This window comes from Lithobates pipiens, unplaced genomic scaffold (assembly GCF_037356315.1).
Source record: "Lithobates pipiens isolate NorthernLeopardFrog02 unplaced genomic scaffold, aLitPip1_a1.2 Scaffold_16, whole genome shotgun sequence".
In the NCBI taxonomy this organism is placed as follows: domain Eukaryota; kingdom Metazoa; phylum Chordata; class Amphibia; order Anura; family Ranidae; genus Lithobates; species Lithobates pipiens.
The window spans coordinates 114,748,268-114,771,873 of NW_027507748.1; the positions used below are offsets into that span (position 1 = coordinate 114,748,268).

General features: G+C 47.2%; 1 protein-coding gene across 4 annotated transcripts in view; it reads right to left on the reverse strand.

Moving 5' to 3' along the window:
• Window positions 1-23,606, reverse strand: part of SPECC1 (sperm antigen with calponin homology and coiled-coil domains 1) — a 580,298-nt gene that overhangs the window by 415,599 nt on the left and 141,093 nt on the right. For all 4 annotated transcript variants that reach the window (XM_077480312.1, XM_077480311.1, XM_077480314.1 and 1 more), the window contains 2 exons: window positions 12,583-12,738; window positions 3,067-3,202 (listed from right to left, as the gene is read on the reverse strand). In XM_077480312.1, the coding sequence (XP_077336438.1) occupies window positions 3,067-3,202; window positions 12,583-12,735 (289 nt within the window). In that variant the 5' untranslated portion in view covers window positions 12,736-12,738. The remainder of the gene's footprint in view (window positions 1-3,066; window positions 3,203-12,582; window positions 12,739-23,606) is intronic.

Consider the following 23,606-nt stretch of genomic DNA (forward strand, 5'->3'; position numbering starts at 1 on the left):
AGACCGGGTGACATTCAACCTATGTGTATGGCAGGGGGGATTTAATTTAAATCAAATCAATTTAAATCGCAATTTAAATCACTAGTAAAATAGCTTGATTTAAATCAATTCAATTTAAATTATAATTTTAAAGAGCGACTGTAATCTCTGCCCCTGCAGCGGCTCCTCCTCTGACCCGCTGTGCAGCGCACTGAAATGCACCAAAAACACACTGTCAGGCCGCGTACACACGGGCGGACTGTTCGCCCAACCTTGTCCGCTGAACAGTGTTTGGGCGGACAGTCCGCTCGTGTGTGGGCTTTCAGCGGACAGTTTCAGCGGACAGTTTGACGGACAAAGTCTTTCGGAAATTCCGAAAAACTGTCCGCTGAAACTGTGTTTGAGCGAACAGTCCGCCCGTGTGTAGGCTACTTTAGAAATGAGCAAACTGTTCCCGCTCGGAGGAAAGTCTGCTCATTTCGAGCGCGTGTGAAGGTAGGCGGGGCCCGCGACGGAGACGTCGCGGGCTCCGCCGCCTGGAATGGGCTTAAAGGGGAACCCCAACGCCGAAAAAAAATCGGCGTGGGGGTTCCCCCAAAGTACACAACAGACCCTTGTCCGAGCACGCTACCCGGCCGGCCAGGAAAGGGGGGCGAGCGAGCGCGCTCCCCCTCCTGAGCCGTACCAGGCCGCGTGCCCTCAACATGGGGGGGTGCCTTGGGGAAGGGGGGGCCGCGCGGCCCCCCCCACCCCAAAGCACCTTGTCCCCATGTTGATGAGGACAAGGGCCTCTTCCCGACAACCCTGGCCGTTGGTTGTCGGGGTCTGCGGGCGGGGGGCTTATCGGAATCCGGGAGCCCCCTTTAAGAAGGGGGCCCCCGGATACCGGCCCCCCACCCTATGTGAATGAGTATGGGGTACAATGTACCCCTACCCATTCACCTGTGAAATAAAGTACCAAAAAAAACACAACACAGAGAAAAAATATTTTATTGCACAGCTCCGGGGGTCTTCCGTCTTCGGGGGTCTTCTCGCCGGACTCCTCCGCTATCTTCGTGTAGCTCTTTTACTAGCGGAGGAGCCCGGCTTTCTTCCTCCCCGCCGCCGGCCTCTTCTCCCGACTTCGGGGGTCTTGTCCCCCTCTTCGGTTCTTCTGCCGGGCCACCGCGCCTTCTTGTAGCTCTTTTACAGGCGGTGGCCCGGTCTTCTGTCGCCGCTGTCGCCGTCGCCGCCTTCCGTTCTTCTTCTTCTTCTTGTTCTTCTTCTTCTTCCCCAGGAGATGTTGACACGTCGCTCTCTCCGGCCGGAATGCCAGAGCCGCGCTGTGCGGTCACTTATATAGTGACAATGGGGCGGTGTCACATGGTATATGTCACATGGGTTGGTCACATGGTGACCCCGCCCCCTTACGATGTCATAGTCCCCATGTGACATCAACCCATGTGACCAACCCATGTGACATATACCATGTGACACCGCCCCATTGTTACTATATAAGTGACCGCACAGCGCGGCTCTGGCATTCCGGCCGGAGAGAGCGACGTGTCAACATCTCCTGGGGAAGAAGAAGAAGAACAAGAAGAAGAACGGAAGGCGGCGACGGCGACAGCGACAGCGGCGACAGAAGACCAGGCCACCGCCTGTAAAAGAGCTACAAGAAGGCGCGGTGGCCCGGCAGAAGAACCGAAGGCGGCGACAGAAGAACGGAAGGCAGCGGCGACAGAAGACCGGGCCACCGCCTGTAAAAGAGCTACAAGAAGGCGCGGTGGCCCGGCAGAAGAACCGAAGAGGGGGACAAGACCCCCGAAGTCGGGAGAAGAGGCCGGCGGCGGGGAGGAAGAAAGCCGGGCTCCTCCGCTAGTAAAAGAGCTACACGAAGATAGCGGAGGAGTCCGGCGAGAAGACCCCCGAAGACGGAAGACCCCCGGAGCTGTGCAATAAAATATTTTTTCTCTGTGTTGTGTTTTTTTTGGTACTTTATTTCACAGGTGAATGGGTAGGGGTACATTGTACCCCATACTCATTCACATAGGGTGGGGGGCCGGTATCCGGGGGCCCCCTTCTTAAAGGGGGCTCCCGGATTCCGATAAGCCCCCCGCCCGCAGACCCCGACAACCAACGGCCAGGGTTGTCGGGAAGAGGCCCTTGTCCTCATCAACATGGGGACAAGGTGCTTTGGGGTGGGGGGGGCCGCGCGGCCCCCCCTTCCCCAAGGCACCCCCCCATGTTGAGGGCACGCGGCCTGGTACGGCTCAGGAGGGGGGGCGCGCTCGCTCGCCCCCCTTTCCTGGCCGGCCGGGTAGCGTGCTCGGACAAGGGTCTGTTGTGGACTTTGGGGGGACCCCACGCCGATTTTTTTCGGCGTTGGGGTTCCCCTTTAAGTCCATTCCAGGCAGCGGAGCCCGCGACGTCTCCTTCGCGGGCCCCGCCTACCTGTACACGCGCTCGAAATGAGCGGATTTGCCTCCGCCTTATGTGGACGAGTCCGTTCATTTCAAAAGTTGAGCGAACTGTTTGGCAAACAGTTCGCTGAAACAGTCCGCTCAAAAAGTGCCGTGTGTGGCCATGTCCGTCCATGCTAATTTTGAGCGGACTGTTTGCCGAAACTGTTTGACAAACAAAGTTGGGCGAACAGTCCGCCCGTGTGTACGCGGCCTCACACACATGTCCTTTTTTAAGGCTGAGAAAAAAAATCCCCTGGATTGCATCAAAAACACGTCAAAAACGCACATGCATAAAAGCATCTGGAATGCATTTCTATGGTGTGAATGGCCCAAAGACCTTTGCTCTCTGTGTGAAAGCAGTCATCTCTTTGCAGAGGTCTGTCAAGCACCACAGAGTCAGACAGATCGGCAATCAACAAAGCTCATGCTCCCTGCTAATTGGAAAGCAGGAGTCCTTCTCTGCAGCAAGTTGACAGGGACAGGCTTTTCTACACATTTTAAGGCTTGCAACATATAATATATATTTGAGCTTAGGTCCAATTTAACAAAAATGTCAAGGTTTTCATTTTATGAGAGGAGCTTGATATAATTCAGAAACATTAGGGAAACATTTGAGAACTTTGCAAATCCAGCATTATTTTACCTGTGGTACTTCTGTACTTGCTCTCTGACAGCTCTGAGATGGCACCTGTAGTAACAGTCTTCTTCAGTCTGGAGGTGGTTGCAGCTGTACTGCCCCCTGGCTTTGTGAGCATGTCATCACTGCTTGCTCTTTTTAGCTGCAACAGACAAGAGAATGGCTATTGTCCCTGTAGATATTTATGTATTCCATATAAAGCGTGCTTCTTAGTGCTGCATAGAAAACAGCTGCATACTGTCCCTATCACTATCCATAATAACACATTTGTCATAATTGAAGAATGATCACATAGCAGGGCAAATCAAACATTGAAGAAAAACATTTTATTTCAATCCATGTTGCCATTGATGAAAGATTGTTTATGGAAAATCAGCAGTTATTTATTATTGATTAGAAATCAGCAGTTATGTATTATTGATTAGAAATCAGCAGTTAACCTATTATCAAGCAGGATATGCGAAAAACCTTTGACGGAAGCTGCCATTCTCCTACAACAGCTGCTCTTCAAACCAGGTAATCCAATCACGTTCTTGTCTGCTGTTCAGCTACAAATACGATTTTATTATTGATCTGGTGATAAAATTTGGCTTTTGGGTAATGTAGGATGTAAAACTCTCTCTATCGGTAAAGACAACCTTGGGATCGGTCTGAATGAGGTTTCATGGATCATCTCCACCTCTTGCTTTTCTATATACTCAAAGTATATGTGAACCCTCACCTTGTAAAACAATATATTAAGTTCAAAATTAAAGGCAAAACATTTAAACATTTGTGTGTGTGTGTGTGTGTGTATATGTATATATATATATATATATATATATATATACACACACACACACATTCTAAATACCTTTTTCCCCCTTTTTTATAAGTGGTCACATACCCTCTGTTCTCAGCTGCATACAGATCTCAGAAAGCTGGGGGAGGATTGTTGCCATCCGTATCCCGATGGCGGGGATCCGGCGATTGGGTGTGGGGATCATTGCCACCGCGGAGGAGGCGGGATAGTTAGTTTGTGCCCCCCCCCCAACAAAATTTGGAGCACCAGACGCCACTGGTCCTGAGAGTGACAGTATAATAACATAGTGGAAGCGCCAAAAGAAACACTGAAAAAGCAACAGTAAGACCATGTAATATAAAAACTAGATTTGTGCGCATTGGCAGTATGACAAGACACTGACATTTTTGCTTTTGGTGGTAGTCAGGGAAAAGTCCTGTAGTTGCTGCTAAATTTGCAGTGGAGAAAGATAGGTCCTTCACAGATTCACCTAATTTGCTGTAGGGTTCTATGTATAATAAAGAATTTACTGTCCTAATTCCTAGGCTTAACACGACCCATGTTGGGGCACCGATGCAGATCCACCCCCATACCTGACCCCAACTCCTATTCTTACCCCAAACTCCCATATATAATTAGGCCATACATTGGTCATGTCATTGTATTCTGACATAAAGGAGATTCCCCCACCATCAGAATACATGGATCGGTGCCTACTGCCTGCGGCACTGATCAAGAAAGACTATACTGGCAAGGTGGTTGAGCAGAAGTCGATCCGTAGATCGTTTTCTGTTCAACTACAATGGCCACACATGGATGTAAATTTGGCCGTTGTCAGGGCTGGGCTCAGTCCTTCCTTCTCTGAGCTGACCACTCAGCTGTTGGCTAATTGCCAGCTCCTATCTCTCCACAGTTGCTCAGCTGTTGATGATATCCTGTTCATCAGTCCTGCCTATTTAAGCTGTCCAGTCCAGAGGTTCTTTGCCTTCGCCTTGGTCAACATCACAGAAACTATCTCCTGCAATCCTGTTCAAGACTTGCTTTGCTGTCATCCCTTCTGGCTCCAGATCCTGCTTGCTGTTCCACTACATTGATCCCTGACTTCTGGCTTGTCTGACTATCTGTTCCGGTTACTGAACTTTGGCTATGTTTTGACTACATTTGTTATTTTTACTTTTATTATTAAACAAGTGTTATTTAAATGTAATTCTGTCTCGGCCTGATTTCATGGTTTCTGGCAGCCGTTCCCTGCTGAACTGGCCGAATTTCGATCAATGTGTGGCCAGCTTTACTTTCTTCCCTTTTTTTCTTCCTTCCCCTTCATTTCTCTTTTTGCTTACCTCCTTAAACAACCAGTTTTAATATATCGCTACATCTCCTCTTCTTTTTTGCCTAATGTATGCATTGCTAATAAACTACTGTTGAGGACACAAGAAAAGAAACATAAAGCTAGCATCATCCATTTAAAAAACTGACCAAATACAGATAGGAAATTACCCAGGTAGCAAGCAATGGTGCTTCAAGTTTGAAAATGACTTGCTAAGCTATTACTGGACTTGCCAGGCTTCACAAGTTTGTTGCACTATTACAGCAAGTCTGCATTGGGTGACTGCAGATCAACTTTCTTTGCAAACATTCTGCAAGTCTACTGCAAGTTCTGGTTCAGTTATGTTGTGCAATAGTCATCCCACCACAGGGGGCACTGTGACTCTACAGCTCTTGCTGTAGACTCACCACTGCAACTTTGCTCTTGCTAGAGACTTGCCATGCAAATTTGCTACAAATTGGAAAAGTGTCAACTAGAAGTTGTGCTTCAAGTGCTCTTCAAGGGTACAACTTGGCAATGAAAATGTGCAGCAAGTTAAAGTGGTTGTAAACCCTTACAAACCACTTTGACCTACAGGTAAGCCTAGATTAAGGGTCCTTTCACACGGACGATCCGTTCCGGTCCGCCTGTCAGTTTTTCAGGCGGACCTGAACGGATGCTCCATAGAGCTCTATGGAGCATTGGATGTCAGCGGTGACATGCCCGCTGACATCTGAGACGCTCCGATCCGAAAAAGTGTGACGGAGGAAAAAGCTATTTTTCCATCCGTCACCGGATCGGGTGACGACCGACCACAGTGTCCCCCCCCCATAGGGGAGAGCGGCGCTGTGACAGGTCCGTCCCTGCGCAGTGTGCAGATACAGACCTGTCATCTTCCTGCTCAGCGGAGATCGCTCCCCGCGGATTTCCACGGGGCGGATCATCACTGATCCGCCCGTGTGAAAGGAGCCTTAGGCTTACCTGTAGGTCCAAGAAATATATCCTAAACCGTGTATATTTGCTGAAAGACTGGCACCGCTGCCTACGGCGCATGCACCGTAGACAGTGGCACGCAGGCGCACTGAGCGCGCCGCTGTCAATGGCGATATGCCACGTGTGGCGGCTCCCGTGCGCATGCGTGGGAGTGACGTCATCGTGGCCTCATCGAATGACAGCGGCAGAGCAATGAGACCCACAGAGAAGATGGAGGCTCCGGACTACAGGGGACAGCGGTGACTTCGCTGGCTCCTGTGTCAGGTAAGTGACACATAATGGACTACTATGCGATGCATAGTAGTCCATTATGCTTTACCTTTGCAGGGAATCAAAGAGGAAGTAAACTCATCAGGGTTTACTTCCTCTTTAACAGACTTATAATTCAACACTGCCACAATTTTTTACAAGTTATCCTTGCTATCTGAATATAAATAATGATAGGAAGACCAAGGTATATAAATATAGCTGTAAAATGTTACTTGTACATCTTTAGTGTGATCCTCTATATGGTTGATACTTTCTTTCACTGGCGTTAAAACTGTTCTGTGTGTTTTCAGTTTTACGTTTAAGCTGCTGTAATTCAATAAACATTATTATTGAAATGCACAATCACTGCTCAAATATGTGAAACAGTTGCCTAGGTGCAACAAATCTTCACTGTAAATTGTTTGAAACATTTATGTCCTAGGATCGTTCCCGCCATCTTGTGACACTAATGGTGTCATTTTCTTGAAATGCCTTAAAATACCTCAGAAAGTACAGCATTAATACATTAGATGGCAGTTACTAACCTAAGAAATAAGCTTATTAACCACTTCAGCAACGGAAGGATTTACCCCCTTAATGATCAGGCCATTTCTTGCGATACGGCACTGGGTCGCTTTAACCACTTTCAGACCGGACCATTTTGCTGGTAAATGACCAGAGGTCTTTTTACACTTTGGCACTGCGCTGCTTTAACTGGTAATTGCGCGGTCATGCAATGTTGTACCCAAACAAAATTTGCGTCCTTTTCTTCCCACAAATAGAGCTTTCTTTTGATGGTATTTGATTGCCTCTGCGATTTTTATTTTTTGCGATATAAACGTAAAAAGACCGCAAATTTTGAAAAAAAATGATATTTTCTACTTTTTGTTATTAGAAAAATCCAATAAACTCAATTTTAGTCATACATTTAGGCCAAAATGTATTCAGCCACATGTCTTTGGTAAAAAAAAAGTCAATAATTGTATATTTATTGGTTTGCGCAAAAGTTGTCACATCTACAAACTAAGGTACGTTTTCTGGAATTTACGCAGCTTTTAGTTTACGACTGCCTATCTCATTTCTTGAGGTGCTAAAATGGCAGGGCAGTACAAAACCCCCCCCAAATGACCCCATTTTGGAAAGTAGACCCCCTAAGGAAATTGATAAGAGGCATGTTGAGCCCATTGAATATTTTATTTTTTTGCCTCAAGCGATTGAATAATGACAAAAAAAAAATTTTTTTTTTTTTTTTACACAAAGTTGTCACTAAATGATATATTGCTCACACATGCTATGGGCATATGTGAAATGACACCCCAAAATAAATTCTGCTGCTTCTCCTGAGTACGGGGATACCACATATGTGGGACTTTTTGGGAGCCTAGCCGCGTACGGGGCCCCGAAAACCAAGCACCGCCTTCAGGCTTTCTAAGGGCGTAAATTTTTGAGTTCACTTCTCACTACCTATTACAGTTTTGAAGGCCATAAAATGCCAAGATGGCACAAAACACCCACAAATGACCCCATTTTAGAAAGTAGACACCCCAAGCTATTTGCTGAGAGGCATGTTGAGTCCATGGAATATTTTATATTTTGCCACAAGTTGCGGGAAAATTACAAACTTTTTTTTTTTTTTTTTTTTTTTCACAAAGTTGTCACTAAATGATATATTGCTCACGCATGCCATGGGCATATGTGAAATGACACCCCAAAATAAATTCTGCTGCTTCTCCTGAGTACGGGGATACCACATATGTGGGACTTTTTGGGAGCCTAGCCACGTACGGGGCCCCGAAAACCAAGCACCGCCTTCAGGCTTTCTAAGGGCGTTACAGTTTTGAAGGCCATAAAATGCCAAGATGGCACAAACCCCCCCCAAATGACCCCATTTTGGAAAGTAGACACCCCTAAATTTAGGGGTACACTAGCGAGACTAGGTAATAAATGGCGGGTGCCCTGAAACTATAAAAAAATAACTAACCAACCAGCGTCACCTGTAACAGTTATATGGTGATCACTGGTGAAAGGGTTAACTAGGGGGCAATCAGGGGGCTTTATGCGGTAGTATATGGGGGTCCCTGGCGCTATAAAAAGCTGCGGCGAACCTAAATACCTACCTGCCTAACTAGCGTCACCTGTGACACTAATACAGCGATCAGAAAAACGATCGCTTATTAGGCTGGGTTCACACTGGAGCGATGCGGGAACGCCACGAATGCGCGGCGGGTTCCCGCATCGCATGCCTCCCGGCGGCAGTTCACACTGCCCTATGCGAACTGCTGGGAGTGTCAGTGAAATGTTACTGACACCCCCAGATCAGTTCGCATATCGCAGTGCGATCTGCAAACTCGGATCGCATGGTGTGAACACCCATGCGATCCGATTCTGCTGCGGGCCAAAAAAAGGGTCCCGTGCGAATTTGCGGCGGGTGCGGCGAATGGCTGAACTCGAATCGCACAGAGATCGGATGTGATTTGCACTGCAGTGCGGTGCGAATCACATCCGTTCTCAAACCGCTGCAATGTGAACCCAGCCTTAGTGACACTGGCGACGGGGGGTGATCACGGGGTTAAACCTTTATTGGGGGGGTTAGGGGGGTACCTTAGAACTAAAGGGGGCTAACCCTAACTGCCCTAACAGTTATTAGTCACAAATGACACCCGCCGGGTGATCAGGGGGTTAAACCTTTATTAGGTAATAAATGGCGGGTGCCCTGAAACTATAAAAAAATAACTAACCAACCAGCGTCACCTGTAACAGTTATATGGTGATCACAGGTGAAAGGGTTAACTAGGGGGCAATCAGGGGGCTTTATGCGGTAGTATATGGGGGTCCCTGGCGCTATAAAAAGCTGCGGCGAACCTAAATACCTACCTGCCTAACTAGCGTCATCTGTGACACTAATACGGCGATCAGAAAAATGATCGCTTATTAGGCTGGGTTCACACTGGAGCGATGCGGAAACGCCGCGAATCCGCGGCGGGTTCCCGCATCGCATGCCTCCCGGCGGCAGTTCACACTGCCCTATGCGAACTGCTGGGAGTGTCAGTGAAATGTTACTGACACCCCCAGATCAGTTCGCATATCGCAGTGCGATCTGCAAACTCGGATCGCATGGTGTGAACACCCATGCGATCCGATTCTGCTGCGGGCCAAAAAAAGGGTCCCGTGCGAATTTGCGGCGGGTGCGGCGGGTGTGGCGGGGGGCGGCGGGTGCGGCGAATGGCTGAACTCGAATCGCACAGAGATCGGATGTGATTTGCACTGCAGTGCGGTGCGAATCACATTCGTTCTCATAAACCGCTGCAATGTGAACCCAGCCTTAGTGACACTGGCGACGGGGGGTGATCACGGGGTTAAACCTTTATTGGGGGGGGTTAGGGGGGCACATTATAACTAAAGGGGGCTAACTCTAACTGCCCTAACAGTTATTACAGTCACAAATGACACCAATGCAAAAAAATAAAAAAAATAAAAAAAAAATGACATTGGTGTCACTGTGACTGGGGGGCAGGGGTAATTGGGGGGGTGATCGGGGGGTAAAGGGGGGGTGTGAGTGTGCCTGGCATGTTCTACTGTGTGTGTAGAGTGTTGGTGCAACTCACCGATCCGCTCTCCTCCGTGTCGGAACGAAAAATACCGACACGGAGGAGAGAATACATCACTTCCTCTCCTGTGTTTACATTACAGGAGAGGAAGTGATGTCACCGGGGATTTCCATTCGTCGAGAGCGATCGCGAGGGGGTGGCCATGAATGAATGGCCGCCCCCTCATCCCGGATCGCTCTCGAAGGGATGCCGACCGCCGCAGGCACCGGGGGGGGGCCCGATCGGGCCCCGCACCCGCGGGCAGGCAGGGACTTATATATACGCCCATATGCCTGCCCGTGCCATTCTGCCGACGTATATCGTCGTGCGGCGGTCGGCAAGTGGTTAACTGACAATTTCGCGGCCGTGCGACGTTGTACCCAAACAAAATTGACGTCCTTTTTTTCCCAGAGCTTTCTTTTGATGGTATTTGATCACCTCTACGGTTTTTAATTTTTGTGCTATAAACAAAAAAAGACCGACAATTTAAAAAAAAAAATATATATTTTTGCTATAATAAATATCCCAAAAAAAAAAGGTTTTCATCAGTTTAACCCATATGTATTCTACATATTTTTGGTAAAAAAAAATGCAATAAGCATATATTGATTGGTCTGCACAAAAGTTATAACATCAACAAAATAGGGGAGATATTTATGGCATTTTTATTATAATTGTTTTTTTTTTTAACTAGTAATGGTGGTGATTAGCAATTTTGTAGCGGGACTGCAACATTGCAGCAGACAGATCGGACACTTTTGACACTTTTTTGGGACCAGTGACATTTATACAGCGATCAGTGCTATAAAAATGCACAGACTACTGTATAAATGACACTGGCAGGGAAGAGGTTAACACAGGTAACACTAGGGGGTAATCAAGGGGTTAAATGTATTCCCTGGGAGAGAGATCGCTGTTTCGGGATCACTATGAACAGACAATCTCTCTCTATTCCCCTGACAGAATGGGGATCTGTTTTTTTACATTGACAGATCACTGTTCTGGCCCTCTGTGGAGCGATCGCAGCTGCCGGTGTTCTGCCTAATAGAGTCCGGCCATCCATATGTGTCCACTCCGTACTGCGCATGCGCAGTACGGAGCAGACGAAGCTTCGGAAAATCTCCGAAGCTGAACGGCGCCTGCGCCGTGAGTGGAGGAGGTAGTCCCACTATCCAAGCGGACATAGGGTTTAGAATTTTAGAGGGCCCCTCGCGGGCGAGCTTCGCTCGCCACGCTTCGGGCTCGGCCTCGCTGCGCTCGGCTCTTTTTTATTCTAACTCTATGTCCACTTGGATAGTGGGGATAGAACCTGGACTCACGGCGCAGGCGCCGTTCGTCCTCGGCAATTTTCGGAATCTGTGCTCCTGTGTACTGCGCATGCGCAGTACGCAGAGGACAGCATCTGATGGAGGACCCTATTTGACAAGACACCGGTCATGCATATCAGCTCCGGCGACGTGACATATGCCTGCCATTGCCATTAAAGGGAACGCCGTACCGGTGTGGTGATTCACACAGCTGAGCCAATCTGCCATAGTATAGCTGTAGCGGCTGGACGGCAAGAGGTCAAAGTGTTACTATACCCACAACAGTAAAATCAGTCTGTATATGCAGTAAAGCATGCTTGTTATACTCACTGTGGAACCTAAGGGGTTAATCCTCCGCATTGTGTAAAAAGGCTGTTTGATTCTGTCTTTTCTGATCCTCTCCTTTTACAGCCCCCAATCCATCTGCTGCTAGTACATGCCCTAGGAGGCACTCTACACATGCTCAGTTTGGTGTTTATTGCTAGAAAGTTGTTTTTTGTTGCATGTGATCAGCAGAGGGCCAATCAGCAGAGGGCCATGCAAAGTGTCAGGGGTCATGCAGCCTCATAGGACAGTAAACTCCTGCTACAAGCTTTACCAGTGCTCGGCCAGACACTGATAGGTGTCACAAGATTGCTGTATACTGCTGATGAGAAAGGGTATTTAGCCGATTATATTTACAAAAATAATTAAATTTCCATGTTCTGTGTACTGTCGGAGACCAGATATAGTGAATGCAGGGTCCTGGGTTTAGAAGCACTGTAAGCAAATTACAGGGAAGATTAGCTGTGCATAGTTTTTATACATAAACCCCCAAGGGTACTGCAGTCAATAGGCTTTCCCATTTCTACCTGAATGCATTCACCAAATATTCCTTGAGGGAATTCACAGAATAAAAGATGGTGACACTAGTCCTCTAGCGGATACCTCATTAAGGTATTTAGAGTATTAGAGTATGCAATCAAAATATAAGAATTAGGACTTCAATTTGAAACAATGCTCTGTGTGTCACCAGAACAGGAAGTGAAGGAAAATCTCCCCAACGGAGACACGCGAGAAAACCTGACAAAGGATCTATGCCTTCCTGAGTATTGATTAACCATGCTGATTCAAATTTATTTATACAATATATGTACAGTTTTACAGATGGATCACCCTGGTAGCTGTAACAGAGCATAACATGCACAATATTTTCCACACACTGGATTGTGATGGACCTTACACCACATAGGCCTCAAAACTACTATGCCACAAATAATATGGGAAGATGATCAGTTTGCGATCATGCCTTACTCTTACCCTGCTCAGCCGTGATTCAAACGCTAGAGAATTGGTTGACCTAGAGGTCTTCATCCCAAAGGCAATTGTTGGAATGGATTTGGCTCGATCTGTCGCATGGCTGCTCTGTCCCTTATTGCTCTGTGCATTCATATTACGAGCAGAAGTCTTCATCCCCTAGAGGAAACAGAATAGAAACATAAATCATACAATATTAAGATCAATGCACATGTTAATAAATATATCATACGTTAAGTTTCATTTTACATGCAGAGACAACATTAGACTCATACCTCCCAACTTTTTGAGATGGCAATGAGGGACACTTATCAGCAAAAGTAGGTAAGTATAGGACACCCCCGCCACACTCCCTTAAAGGACAATAATACAAAAAAATTATTGGTTAAACACATAAGTGCTATTCCTTTTTCTTGATCATACATCACGGGACACAGGAGCTTCATTACATAGTGGGTTATATAGGCACCTCTGGTGATTGGACACTGGTTGACCCCAATTAAGGAGAATTCCTCCCCTATATAACCACTCCCATCTGGGAGGCACCTCAGTTTTTTCGCCAGTGTCTATGGTGATGGTCACGTAAAACTTTAGCTCTATGAAGGTCCCTGCGAGGGCCTAAGGGCTACAATAAACCGGATCCATACCTCGGGCCGATATTTGACTCCCAAGATGGTATGGTACCCGGGCCTCGTCAGCCGAAGAAGCGAGGTTTTGCCTGTAAGTCCTCTCCATTGGAAGACTGGGCTCTGGGAAAACCAGACTTGGCGTACTGTTTATACAGAGCGCACGAAAGTTTCTGGCAGAGCTTTCTACATGGCCTAGGTGGGAGGTTCTTCCGAGAAGGAACCCCAGATATACCTGAAGGTTGGCTAACAATACCCGCCGTGATGGGTGAAGGCTGGAATTTGTCTGGTTCAGCAATTCCTGCGGCGGGGACAGGTAAGGGAAGTTATCCTGTATATTTAATTATATGAATGGATTTCTTCATTGTGAGTAGTTGTATGTCTTACCTGGTTTCCACCACTAGAGGGAGTAAGAGCAGCCTGATGCATACTTACATGCCTTTTCAATACACATGCTCAAGTGAAAGCCTGATTTTCCAGCTAACTCACGTCTCCATTGCAGTCCCTGCCACAAATAAGGTAAAACACTTCAGGGGTCCCACGCAGCTCAGTTTTTGGGTTCTCCTTCCCCCCCTGGATTCCGCGGTCCTCGTGCACGCGCTCCCGGCCTAATGGAGGAGGGGGGGAGTGTGGTTGCGAGCCGCGCACGTCAGTGTGCACGGCGCTGTACTGCGCAGGCGCCAGGCGGCAGTTTTAAAAGCCCAGAGCGTCAGGGGGCTGTAATTGGAGACACAGGAGCTGTGGGCAGTAAGCATCCGTGGGGATTGGATCCAGGCAAACCTAGACACCTACTCAGCATCAGGTTGTGCAATTTAAGCATATATATTATTGTGAGACTTTAAGCACAACAGTGATTGCACTTGTACTAGTACTTCTGCTTTGTAGCCTAGTACTATGTCTCCTCGTAAGAGGGTCTCAGGGGGAGGTAAGAAGGGCACTGGTAAATCACCGCCTAGGTCCAGGGGTTCCAAAAGTGCCTGTAAATTACCATCCCCCCCTGCAAGACTGGAGCCAGCCTCTCAAGACGAGTCAGTGCCCCTGTCGGGTTTTGCAGCCTCTCCTAATGTCGCAGCCCCAGTTTATGTCACTGAGGACTCCCTTAGGGCTACATTGGAGGGTTTTGAAGGGAGAATCATGAATTTTATTTCTGCTTCCCTAAAAGATAGCAGAAAAAGGGATAGAACCCCTCCCTCTGCTGATATCCCTCTCTCAGATGATTCTTCTGAAAATGAGGAGGGATCCCTATCTTTGGATAGGGATCATGAGCAGTCGGATGAGTCAGAGGAAGAGGAGATAGTCCCCTCCTCCCAGGCGCTCAGAAAACAGGTGCAGTATTATACTGAATTGGTGCGTACCACATTCAGAATGCCGGCTGCTGAAGTCGCTACGTCCTCTGTCTCTTACCTGGGAGTCAGGAAAGCCCCACAGACTGCCTATTCCTTCCCAATTCATCCTTTAATGGATAAATTGATGTATGAGGATTGGGGACATCCCGATAAACTGTTTGCTCCTCCTAAAAGGTTTTCTATGCATTATCCTGTGGAGGAAAGTTTCACCAAGAAGTGGGGGGTCCCATCTGTCGATGCGGCTGTTTCTTGTGTGAATAAGAACCTAACTTGTCCTTTGGATAATGCGCAGGTATTCAAGGATCCAACTGATAAAAAGCTGGAAACCTTATTAAAAGCCTCCTTTTCCATGGCTGGCACTGTGGGGTTGTGCCAGTTCCTCAAGGAACAGGTTAAACAGATGCTTGGGCTCCTTCCCAGTGAGGAAGTAGAAAATTATACAGAATTGCCTCACATTCTGTGTTTCATAATTGATGCGATTTTGGATTCCGTCCAACAAGCATCACGTTTGTCTCTCATGTTGGTCCACATGCGAAGGGCCCTATGGCTAAAGAATTGGGCAGCTGAGCTGTCATGCAAGAAGCATTTGACTGGGTTCTAGTTTAAAGGGGAGCGTTTGTTTGGAGAAGAACTAGATAAGTTCGTCCAAAATATTTCAGGAGGAAAATCTACTCTCCTTCCAGTCAAAAAGAGCAAGCGTCCTTCATTCAGACGTGCTCTCTCTCCCGAAGCATCAAGCTCTAAACAGTGGCAACGGCCTTCTCAGTCCTCCTCTACCAGAAAGGCTCAAGGCCAAGCCCAGGGACAGAAAAAGACTTGGGGGCGAAAGCCTGCCAAGCAGAGCCCAAAAACTTCCTTGTGAAGGGGCGCCCCCGCTCGGCAGAGTGGGGGGAAGGCTCCTGCAGTTTGCAGGCGCCTGGCGGGAAGAGATCCAGGACAAGTGGGTGATCTCTTCAGTATCTCTGGGCTACAAGCTAGAGTTTCAGGAGATTCCACCTTCTCGTTTCCTAAGGTCAAGGATCCCCAGGGATCCAGTAAAGCAAAAACCGCTATTTCTGGCCTTAGATCAGTTACTATCCCAGGGTGTGATAGTAGAAGTGAACCCGAAAGATCAGGGTTCAGGGTTTTACTCAAATCTCTTCACCGTTCCAAAACCAAGTGGAGGTGTCAGACCTATCTTGGATCTGAAAGACCTGAACCGGTTTTTACACATCCGGTCCTTCCGAATGCAGTCAATCCGCACTGTGGTCTTCTCCCTGCAAGGAGGAGAATTCATGGCATCAATAGATATCAAGGATGCATATCTCCATGTGCCAATTTTTCCCGCACACCAAAAATTCCTAAGGTTTGCAAGAGAGCGGCACCATTTTCAATTTGTGGCCTTGCCGTTCGGGCTTGCTACAGCCCCTCGAGTCTTCACAAAGATTCTAGACCCTCTCTTAGCAAACTTAAGAGCTCAGGGCATAGCCGTCATGGCTTATCTAGACGACTTGCTTCTCATGGAGAAAAATGCAGCGTTCCTAAGTCGCAGCGTCACCAAAACGCTAGAACACCTAGAATGCCTAGGTTGGATTATAAACCTAGAAAAGTCGTCCCTACAACCGACTACCAGGTTGGAATACCTAGGTATGATCATCGACACCGCTCAGGGCAGGGTGTTTCTTCCAAGGCTAAAAGCCTTGGCCATTGGGGATCTGGTGCGCCTGATTCTGGGCAGAAGATCTTCCTCCATTCGGTTGTGCATGAGACTGTTAGGGAAGATGGTCGCCTCCTTCGAGGCCGTCCCATTCGCCCAGTTCCATTCAAGGCCTTTACAAGGTTGCATCCTTGCGGCTTGGAACAGGAAGCCCCAATCTCTGGATCTTCCTATGCGTCTATTCCCAGGGACACGCAAGAGTCTTGTCTGGTGGTTACAAACCAAGAATTTGCTGAAGGGCAAAACCTTTCTTCCTCTCTCATGGAAGATTATCACAACAGATGCCAGCCTGACAGGCTGGGGAGCTGTGTTGGAGGAAACATGCTCGCAGGGGAAATGGTCTGCGACCGAGAATCTACTGCCCATAAATATCTTAGAGATCCGGGCAGTTTACATGGCACTCATGGAGTGGTCTTACAGACTGCGAGGTTTCCCAGTTCGGGTTCAGTCCGACAATGCCACCGCAGTGGCTTATATCAATCACCAGGGCGGTACCAGAAGTCTGGTGGCCCAAAAAGAGGTGAATCGCATACTTGTCTGGGCAGAAAAGCATGTTCCGTGTCTTTCTGCAGTCTTCATCCCAGGAGTGGAGAATTGGCAGGCGGATTTTCTCAGCCGCCAGCAGTTGTGCCCAGGAGAATGGGCTCCGCACCCCGACGTGTTTCAGAACATATGTCACAAGTGGGGTACTCCAGACGTAGATCTGTTTGCTTCCAGGTTCAACAGGAAGCTGGACAAGTTTGTGTCAAGGACAAGAGATGCACTTGCTCAGGGGTCAGATTCTCTGACAGTTCCCTGGGATCAGTACAATCTGATCTATGCCTTCCCCCCGAGCCCGCTTCTGTCGCGGTTCCTGGGAAGGGTCAAGAGGGAGACAAAGTCGGTCCTTTTGGTGGCCTCGGCTTGGCCCAGGTGACCATGGTACGCAGAAATCATGAAGTTGGCAGTAGGCAGGCCATGGACCCTCCCTCTCCGGCCAGATCTGCTCTCACAGGGTCCAATCTACCATCCTGCTTTACGCAGTCTGAATTTGACGGTCTGGCTACTGAGACCCACATTCTGAGAGACCGTGGCCTTTCGGGGCCAGTCCTTTCTACTCTGGTCAATGCCAGAAAGCCGGCCTCCAGACTTGTTTATTACAAGATCTGGAGGACATATGTTTCCTGGTGTGAACTCAGGAAATGGCATCCTAGAAAGTATGTCATTAACAGAATCTTGGCCTTTCTCCAGTCAGGCCTGGAAATGAATTTGGCCATAAGCACTATCAAAGTGCAGATTTCGGCCCTGTCGGTATTTTTTCAAAAACCGCTTGCATCAAATTCCCTAGTACGGGCTTTTATCCAGGGGGCTATGCGGACAAAACCGCCAGTTAAACCTCCGGTATGCCCATGGGATCTGAATTTGGTTCTCTCGGCCTTACAGGGGCAACCATTTGAACCTTTACACCTGGCTTCTTTAGCTCTCCTGACTAAAAAGCTGGTCTTCTTAGTAACCATATCTACGGCTAGAAGAGTATCAGAGTTGGCAGCTCTTTCCAGTAAGGAGCCGTATTTAATTATCCATAAGGACCGGGTGGTCATGCGTCCCAACAGGTCCTTTCTGCCTAAGGTGGTTTCGGGTTTCCATTTGAATCAGGATGTAATCCTACCATCCTTTTTTCCGGACCCTCAATCCACAGAGGAAGAATCTTTACACACTTTAGATGTGGTTAGAGCAATCAGTATTTATCTTCAAGCAACTACTCAGATAAGAAAAACTGATTGTTTAATTATTCTGCCAGAAGGCCCTAGAAAGGGCCAGGCGGCGTCAAAATCCACTCTCTCAAGATGGATCAGGCAAGTTATCTCTCAGGCCTATGGTTTAAAGGGGAAGATTCCTCCTTTTCGGGTGAAAGCGCACTCTACTAGGGCTGTTAGTGCTTCTTGGGCAGTGCATCACCAGGCCTCCCTGGCTCAGATCTGTAAGGCTGTGAGTTGGTCATCAGTCCACACATTCACCAGATTCTATCAGATGGATGTCAGAGGGCAAGAGGATATCGCCTTCGGGCGCAGTGTACTGCAGGCTGCAGTTTAGGTCCTCCGGTCCCTGGCGGCCTATATTTATGATCTGTGTCTCCCTCCCCTCAATCTGAGCATTGCTATGGGACATCCCACTATGTAATGAAGCTCCTGTGTCCCGTGATGTATGATCAAGAAAATGGGATTTTTATATACAGCTTACCTGTAAAATCCTTTTCTTGAGAGTACATCACGGGACACAGGGCTCCCGCCCCTCTTGGGTTTTACGTGGTTTCTTATTGCTTTGCTACAAAACTGAGGTGCCTCCCAGATGGGAGGGGTTATATAGGGGAGGAATTCTCCTTAATTGGGGTCAACCAGTGTCCAATCACCAGAGGTGCCTATATAACCCACTATGTAATGAAGCTCCTGTGTCCTGTGATGTACTCTCAAGAAAAGGATTTTAAAGGTAAGCTGTATATAAAAATCCCATTATTCTGGTTTTCAAAATGTATAGATGCAGTAGTTCAGAAATTGGATGAAAGGTTTTGCACTGGGAAACACTTTAAGGATAGAAAGTGCATTTTATATACAACTACATAGATCAGACCAAAATGAGGGACAAATGAGGAGGAAAGAGGGACAGAGGGACTTTGTTCCAAATCAGGGACAGTCCCCCGAAATCAGGCGCAGTTGGGAGCTATGCTAGACTGCAGTAGGGACTTGCTGCACGGCCTCTCTTACGCCACTCCTCTTGCAAATTTATACATATATACTATATATACTATATATATGCTGTTTAGGCTGACAGAATATTTGTAAATCTGGTCAGCGCTGCAATTTCCTGGGTCACCTGCCTGCCCCACCTATACCAGAGCATCATCCCACTTTTGACATTCTCCCTTTGGTTTCCTTCTTCTGTAAGGTGTATAACGTAAGACAACATGCAGACCACATACAGGGAAACATGGCAAAATGCACAAAAATGCATAAAAAAAGCACGTATACAGTCATGGTCAAAAATATTGGCACCCCTGAATTTCTTCAGATAATGCACCACTTCCCCAGAAAATTGTTGCAATTACAAATGTTTAGGTATTCTCATGTTTATTTCTTTTGTTTGTATTGGCATGACACAAAAGTGGAGAAACAAAAGGCCAAATCTGACACATTCCTCGCAAAACTCTAAAATGTACTGGACAAACTTTATGGCACGCTCAATTTAATATTTGGTAGCACACGCCTTAGAAAAATAACTGAAATCAATCGCTTCCTGTAACCACCAATGAGTTTCTTATACCTCTCTACTGGAATTTTGGAACACTCTTCTTTCACCAATTGCTCCAGGTCTCTCAGATTGGAAGGGTTCCTTTTCCCAATTGCTGTATTGCGATCTCTCCACAGGTGCTCTATAGGACTTAGATCTGGACTCATTGCTGGCCAGTTCTGTACTCTCCAGCTCTTTGCTTTAAACTATTTCTGGGTGCTTTTTGAGGTGTGCTTTGGGTCACCGTCCTGCTGTAAATCCCATGACCTCTGACGGAGACCCAACTATTTGAAACTGGGCCCTACATTGCACCCCAGAATTCTTTGGTGGACTTCATATTTCATAATGCCATGCACACAGTCAAGACACCCAGTGTTTGAAGCACTAAAGCACAAAGAAATTAGAATACTTGGTCAGCGTACATCAGCACTGGAAATTAGAGCAGACGATCTGGAAAATTATACATCTATTGCTGCATACACACGGGCGGACTGTATGGCCTACTTAGTCCGTCGAAACACATTTCAGCGGACAGTCCGCTCGTGTGTGGGCTTCAGCGGACTTTTTCAGCGTGCAGTCCGGCGTACTAAGAATTTCGGATTTTTCGAAATTCTGTCCGTCGTACTCGCATTTCGGCGGACAATCCGGCCGTGTGTATGCCAGTCCGCCGTACTTTTGAAATGAGCGGACTTTTCCCGCCCGGTGAAAAGTCTGCTCATTTCGAGCAGGTCTCCAGGTAGGCGGGGCCCGCGAAGGAGATGTCGCTGGCCCCGCCGCCTGGTATGGACTTAAAGGGGAACCCCAACGCCGAAAAAAATCGGCGTGGGGGTCCCCCCAAGTCCACAACAGACCCTTGTCCGAGCACGCTACCCGGCCGGCCAGGAAAGGGGGGCGAGCGAGCGCCCCCCCTCCTGAGCCGTACCATGCCGCGTGCCCTCAACATGGGGGGGTGCCTTGGGGAAGGGGGGGCCGCACGGCCCCCCCACCCCAAAGCACCTTGTCCCCATGTTGATGAGGACAAGGGCCTCTTCCCGACAACCCTGGCCGTTGGTTGTCGGGGTCTGTGGGCGGGGGGCTTATCGGAATCCGGGAGCCCCCTTTAATAAGGGGGCCCCCGGATACCGGCCCCCCACCCTATGTGAATGAGTATGGGGTACAATGTACCCCTACCCATTCACCTGTAAAATAAAAGTACAAAAAAAAACACAACACACGAGATAAAATACTTTCATCAACATGGGGACAAGGTGCTTTGGGGTGGGGGGGCCGCGCGGCCCCCCCTTCCCCAAGGCACCCCCCACGTTGAGGGCACGCGGCCTGGTACGGCTCAGGAGGGGGGGGCACTCGCTCGTCCCCCTTTCCTGGCCGGCCGGGTAGCGTGCTCAGACAAGGGTCTGTTGTGGACTTGGGGGGGACCCCCCACGCCGATTTTTTCGGTGTTGGGGGTTCCCCTTTAAGTCCATACCAGGCGGCGGGGCAAGCGGCGTCTCCTTCGCGGGCCCCGCCTACCTGGAGACGCGCTCGAAATGAGCGGACTTTCCTCCGCGTGTGTGGGCGAGTCCGTTCATTTCAAAAGTAGGGCGGATAGTACGGCGGACTTAGTACGCCGTATTAGTCCGCTCAAAAAGTGCCGTGTGTGGGCAAGTAGCCCGTTCGGAAAGTCCGACGGACAGTCTGGCGGAAAGTACGCCAGACTAAGTACGTCATACAGTCTGCTCGCTTGTACGCGGCATAACATTGCCTCAGAAATTGATTTTCTTAAAGAGGAAAATTACATATTACAATCCAAATTGGATGATTTCGAAAATCGTGCAAGACGCTCCAATATACGTATTAGAGGATACCCGAATCTGTGACTGATTTAAACGGTGCTATTACTGCACTTTTTCAAGAATTACAACCAGCTATCCCACTAGAGCGTCTTGAAATGGACCGGGTTCATAGAGCCCTAGCACCAAAGAAAATAGATGGTCCTCCCCGTGACATTATCGCAAAATTGCATTTCTACCGCACTAAGGAACTACTGCTAAATACAGCTAGAAATAAAGATCCCCTAATTTTCCAGGGTCATAAATATCAATTATTCACAGACCTCTCACAGATTACAGTCAACAAAAGAAGAACCCTGAAACCACTACTGCAAATATTACAGCGAAATGACATAGTCTACCAATGGGGCTTTCCTTTTTCAGTGCGTTTTACTTTCCAAAGTCGCAAATATATGTGCCGAACAGCTAAGGACCTGCAAACTACTTTACAGAAACTAGGGATGATAAACACATCAAGAGATGCTGCGGACACTCGCCAAAAATCATCCTCATATGCTGATACTCCCTCCTCTGCTTCCAGAAGAGAAGAAGACTACAATCCACAGAAAAGAAGTCGCATACAATCTCCACCTCCAGATCTGGCTGACACTATGGACTGATAAACACTTGTACTGAGGCTACTATCTTGCCTTTTCAACAGAATGGCTACTGCCGAGTTTTTTCTCTGACTTCCAATCAATATTTTTATCATAATCTTATTTAAGAAATGTTCCTAATAATTTAGGCACCTTATTATAACTTTTTTTTTCTCTCTCTTCTTTGTCTCTGAGGTTGCCTTAATCTTACATTTTAATTTTTTGCTTGAAAAATGGAATTATATGATTGGCTCTTGGTGTCCTGCAGGGAAGTTCCTTGCACCCTCTCTTGCTACCCTCAGCAGCTCGGTGTACACCGGACAGTTGACAGTGGCTCATGTACCCTTGGAGGGAGACATTTTCTCCTCCCAACGGACACATTAAGAACATAGATATGTTAAGATATATTTCAATATTGTATATTAATTGTATTTTCTTTTTCAGTCATTATCTCCTTTCCCTCCACCCCTATACTTTCTTATATGACACATGTTCTAACATAAACACCAACACATATTTACTTTTCCCAACTCCATGGCCCCATTAAACATCATATCATTAAATACTCAGGGACTAAACGTTCCACACAAACGCACTAAAGCCTTCCGCACATTTTCATCCAAAAAAGCACATATAGTTTGCCTCCAAGAGACTCATTTTGCGTCACAATCCACTCCCAAATTTTTCAGTAAAGACTACCCCCAAGTATACACAGCTTCGGCCTCCTCTAAAAAACGAGGCGTGCTTATAGCTTTCCATCGCAATACACCATTTTTACTAATGAAGGAAATCAAGGATCCAGAAGGTCGTTACTTGATTCTTAAAGGACACCTACTTGATACCGCTATCACCATTACATCATACTACGCTCCTAACAAAAATCCTATTTCTTTTCTTTCTCATTTATTTCAAACTATAGAACACCACAAAATAGGTACTACAATTCTATGTGGAGATTCTAATCAGACCATATTCCCATTTTTGGATAAATCACCAATCTCACAGTCACATACAGCAGACAAACAACTCTTATCAAAACTAATTACAAAACATAACCTAGTAGATACTTGGAGAGAATTGAATCCAACCAAGAGACACATTACTCATTCCCTCATCGCTCATTCTCTAGGATAGACCATATATTTATGTCCATAGGGCTAATTCCAGAAATAATATCTACAAAAATTATTCCCATCCCATGGTCCGATCATAGTGCAGGCTTCATTACTGTTGCCTCTATAATTCCCCCAAAAAAAGATCCAACATGGATATTAAGAGATTTCCTACTCAAAAATCCAGCTCATAAAAATAATATTGAAATTGCGCTCAAAGATTATATAAAATATAACTCCACACCTGACGTCTCTCCGACTACATTATGGGAAGCACACAAACCTGTTCTCCGTGGCATATGTCTACAGCAAGCAAACATATTCAACAGAGAGCGGAAAATCCTTTGTCAGACTTTAGAAACAAATTTCAATAAATGTCACACAGCATTCCAAAATAACCCTTCTTCTTTATCTAAAATAAATCTTGACAAAGCTAAATTGGAATTTGATCTATTCCTTACTGAAGCAGCGGATAAAACCATCAAGAGATCACAACACAATTTCTATATCAATGCGAATAAACCTCACACACTATTAGCCAGGGCATTAAAATCCTGCCAGAACCCAACGAAACCGATA